We start from the raw sequence: 4,427 nt of genomic DNA, 5'->3' as shown, positions 1-4,427 counted from the left end.
CGGGAGGGTCTGTGCTGAAAACCCGGCCCATCCGCTTCGGTTTCCAACATTAATGTAATTGGAGGCCTCTGACGGGAATCAGCGCGGTGGCCCTCGGCCCTCGCTTTATGCCACAAGAAACCGCGTCCCCAGACGAGAAACTGCTGGGCCCGGAGCACTGGGCTGTGGCTGCGGGGACCAGGCAGCGCATGGCGGGGACCAGACCCTGTGCTCACCGCCGCCTTGCGCCCTCTGGGAGTGGCCGCCAGCTCCTTCCGAGGCCTTTGGCAGCCACTCGGAACGTCCTAGCAATGCCGCTGCCAGAGGAGCAGGGATGCTCCGTAGCTTCTCTGAAGTTACCAGCTGTGCTCTGACTCACCGCCTGACGGGCACGCAGCCTCGCCTGCTGCTCATCAGCCCTCGGTTGGCAGGAAGCGAGTGTCAGGCCCCGGGGCTCTGTGGGAACCAGGTGTCTGTCCCCTGCACGGGGGTGGCTGGCGGAGGAATAGGTTGTAAAGTTACCACCACGTGGGAGGCCACAGGGAGCGGGACGTGTCTGTTAGCTGAACTCACAGCCGAATGTGTGAGAGGGTGACTAGGAAAGTGCCACTGCGAGGAGCGGCGAACATGAAGGCCTGTGACCCCTGAACGAGAACACAGCAGCCATACGGGGGGAACAGGCCCTCAGTCCCCGCTGTGCCTCTCCCTCCTGTCCCCCCACCAGGTCTCCTCGGGGCTCGAGAGAGGAGGGTTCACCTTCCAAGGGGACGTCCGTGGGGAAGACTTCGGGAAATTCAAGCTCGAGAGGCAAGGTGAGCTGCGGGCTGCTTTCCAAGGAGACGCCGGGTGGCCTTTGTGGGGCTGTGCTGAGAAATCAGGAGAAAGGCCAGGACCCCTGAAGGGCAAAACCAAAGGGAGCCACGGGCGTGTGTGAGAGCCCAGTGGGCACCAGTGAGACAGTGCCCAGCGGGGGTGCAGTGAGCGCGCAGGTGTGGCGTTCAGGTCCTCGCCGCGTGGAGAGGTTCAAGACGGGGAGAGAGGAAGGTAACACTCATTCAAAGAATCCATCAAACTCCGTCACCAAGAAAATTGTAAATCAGAGTAACTAGAAGCCACCAAAGAGCAACGGAAAGTATATACTTCAGAGCAGAGAGGGGGAGGGGGGGTAGTGAGCAAATGGCAAAGGCTTCAGACGTGTGGGGGGGTGAGAGAGGCCCGCGGTGTTGCTGTGGGAGCTGTGATGGGTAGATTCGGACAATTTGGCAAAACTCTTTCATCCGGCAACTCTATCTTCATTTTATTTTATTTTTTTCTGCTTAGCCATTTCGTACAGAAGGACACAAACAAATCCTCCCCTTCAGATCAGGGCAATGTTCACCTATCCCAGTGGTCGGCAAACTCACTAGTCAACAGAGCCAAATATCAACAGTACGATTGAAATTTCTTTTGAGAGCCAAATTTTTTAAACTTACACTATATAGGCAGGTGCATTGTTAATAACTTAATTAGGGTCCTCCTGAGCTGGCCTTTGCTAAAAACGTCCTCAGTCTGATGGAGGTACGTTCGCTGAGGTCGACCCCTTCCAACTCTCCCATCCACAGGCATCTTGTATACTTGTTTCGTCTATCTCCTTTCCGAAAACCGACTTCTGCGCATGGGCCACGAAGTTTCAATCGCACTGTACGTGCGCGCCCGCACGTGGTATTTTGTGGAAGAGCCACACTCGAGGGGCCAAAGAGCCGCATGTGGCTCTCAAGCCGTGGTTTGCCGACCACTGACCTATCCCATAAGAGCAATTCTATCTTTAGAATTTTTAAAAATCCTCACCCAAGAATATGTTTTTGTTGATTTTTAGAGAAAGGGGAAAGGGCGGGGGGGGAGAGAGAGAAATGTCAGTTGGCTGCCTCCCTTCCTGCCCTAACCGAGAGCAAACCCCCAACCTTGGGGTGCAGGGGGCGGAACTCCAACCAGCCGAGCCGCCCGGCCAGGGCGTCCTCAACATCTGTAACAGACACAGGTCAGAGCTGTCCTCTGCCTGCTCAGGGGAGTCTGACGGGAGCTTCTAACAGTTGAGATGAGAGGAACCTCCAACAGGCACACATCTGTCACGAAGGAATCACCTCAACACGTGATCGTGTGGTGTGTTAGACGAAGCAGAAAGCAGTGATTTCATCCCGGGGACTTCATTACGGCCGCGAGGGCTGTACACTGACGCGGAAAGACGCCCCGGACATATGTGAGGGAACGCTCACTGGAGACGGACAGACAGACAGACGGGCCCTCCTCCGATCCCTTCTCTGCTGCTCGAGTGTTACCTTGGGAGTTACAGGGGGAAACCCGCTGTTCTCGCATCCAGATGAGCCCAGTGCTGCTCCTCCAGCTGCAGGCTCCCTGGGGAAGCAGTTCCCGGGGTGGGAAGATGAGGCGACGGTGCAAGCATTTGCTTGGCGCCCAAGCTCTGTCCACACGACAGCCCGCCGTCACTCCCGCTGCTGCTGACACAGAAGAGGGCGCGCACTTTCCTCATGAATCGCGCTGCGCGTCCTCTGAATAGCAGCAGCCGCCACCGTAGATGTGCCATGTGAGCGTGGTCATCGGCTAGAGGAGAGCATGGCCATTAGGCTTGGGAGCACAGCGCCTCCCTGAGGCACGTGGCAGTAATACCTCGTGATGCTGGTCACAGATGAATTCCTTGTCACTCGTGAGATCTTTATCAAGCTGAGGGATTCCCAAGGGAAGGCACCAACCTGCGTATCATCACACTTTTTAAAAACCCCAATCAGAAAGGTTAATTAACCATAAAATACTGCAATTCCCCCACCATTCCAGACTTGGTACGCGATGCTGTGCAAGCTGGGCCACTGTATGGTTAGGTGGTGGAGTAGAGCAGAAGCGTTAGCTACGGAGGTGTTAGAGCTGCGTGTGTTAGCAGTGTGGGTGCATTCTCTCTGGCTCCAACCGGACGTGTTGTTAGCTGCCCTCCTCCCGCCCTGGGGCACCTGCCCCCTGACTTCCTCCCAGGCCGGCCCCCCGGACTCTGTAGGTGTCGGAGCTCAGTCATCAGATGACCCGACCTGGACTCTCCCTTCGCTACGGCCACTTCCCTCTGCGTGTCCCCAGGGCCTTCTAACCTCACAAAACACCAGCTCGACTTAATACGTGACCTCCATTCTCGTGTGAGACGAGGTTATGGTCAGGAAAAGCGATGTGCTTCACGGAATGATCTGAACGGATAGGACGAATCCCTATCACTCAACGGACGAGGAACGTCTGGGTGTGAGGATTGACTGAAAAACGCCCGTTCAGTTCAGAGTGAGGGCCAAGCCCTGTTTTAGGGACAAAACGAACGACCTCTTAATTGTGTCCAGCCGGTAGATGGACCGGAAAGAGGGGATTGTCATAAAGGGACACTGAACCGAGGCGGCTTGAAGGGCACGTCTCATGCGAAGACGCAGTAGCACTAAATGTCGCATCTCCTGTTGGGCGAGGCGGGGCTTTTGAGGCCCCCCCCCCCCCGCCTCCCCTCCCCCTCCCCCGGTGTGTGCAGACCCGCTGAGGAGGCAGAGCTGCGTTGCACTGAGAGCGTCCGAGCTCTGCCCTGGATTTTGAATCTACACACACGCTCACACGCTGGGAGCGCACTGCCTTCTGCACAGAGACCGGGGCGGTCAGGCCCTTCCGTGACCTGTACCTGCGGGTCTGAGCTGAGGACGGGAGAGGACAGCAAATGCGTCCGCGTCTGCAGAGGTGACACCACAGGATGCCCTCTGCTAAGGCAGGTGGCGGAAGCCATGGGCACATGTCAGATGTGAGACCCGTTGCCTTGCTCAGCGGGAGCGGGAGGGTCATAGGGCACCCTGCTGGTCTCGGGGGGAGGGCAGGGTCCTGGTCAGAGAGATGTCCATGAACTACAGTCTTTCCGAATGAGGACCACTTGGTCCTTATGGGCTTAAACTCCCGCTTCTTGAAGAATGTGCTTCCCTTTATAAAACGTACCCTGCGCGTGTGAGTGTGAGCGTGAGGACGAATCCCTAAAATGTATCCCGCGTGTGTAAGTGTGAGCGTGAGGATGAATCCCTAAAATGTATCCCGCGTGTGAGTGTGAGCGTGAGGACGAATCCCTAAAATGTATCCTGCATGTGTGAGTGTGAGTGTGAGGATGAATCCCTAAAATGTATCCCGCCTGTGTGTGAGCGTGAGGACATATCCCTAAAATGTATCCCCCGTGTGTGAGTGTGAGCGTGAGGATGAATCCCTAAAATGTATCCCGCGTGTGTAAGTGTGAGCGTGAGGACATATCCCTAAAATGTATCCCCCGTGTGTGAGTGTGAGCGTGAGGATGAATCCCTAAAATGTATCCCCCGTGTGTGTGAGTGTGAGCGTGAGGACGAATCCCTAAAATGTATCCCGCGTGTGTGAGTATGAGTGTGAGGACGTATCCCTAAAAT

At 56.1% G+C, this 4,427-nt stretch overlaps 1 protein-coding gene and 1 pseudogene across 1 annotated transcript in view; one reads left to right on the top strand and one right to left on the bottom strand.

The window, feature by feature from the left end:
• Positions 1-4,427, top strand: part of LOC102420427 (CUB and sushi domain-containing protein 1) — a gene marked incomplete at its 3' end in the record, with an annotated part of 71,728 nt that overhangs the window by 66,888 nt on the left and 413 nt on the right. The window contains exons 30-31 of the mRNA XM_023747992.1: positions 249-448; positions 704-791. Coding sequence (XP_023603760.1) covers positions 249-448; positions 704-791 — 288 coding nt within the window. The remainder of the gene's footprint in view (positions 1-248; positions 449-703; positions 792-4,427) is intronic.
• Positions 1,286-1,397, bottom strand: LOC111824271 (annotated as a pseudogene).

This window comes from Myotis lucifugus, unplaced genomic scaffold, assembly GCF_000147115.1.
Source record: "Myotis lucifugus unplaced genomic scaffold, Myoluc2.0 scaffold_1086, whole genome shotgun sequence".
Lineage (NCBI taxonomy): Eukaryota > Metazoa > Chordata > Mammalia > Chiroptera > Vespertilionidae > Myotis > Myotis lucifugus.
The sequence above is the reverse complement of the archived record's forward strand: the minus strand, read 5'-3'. Positions and strand labels throughout refer to the sequence as shown.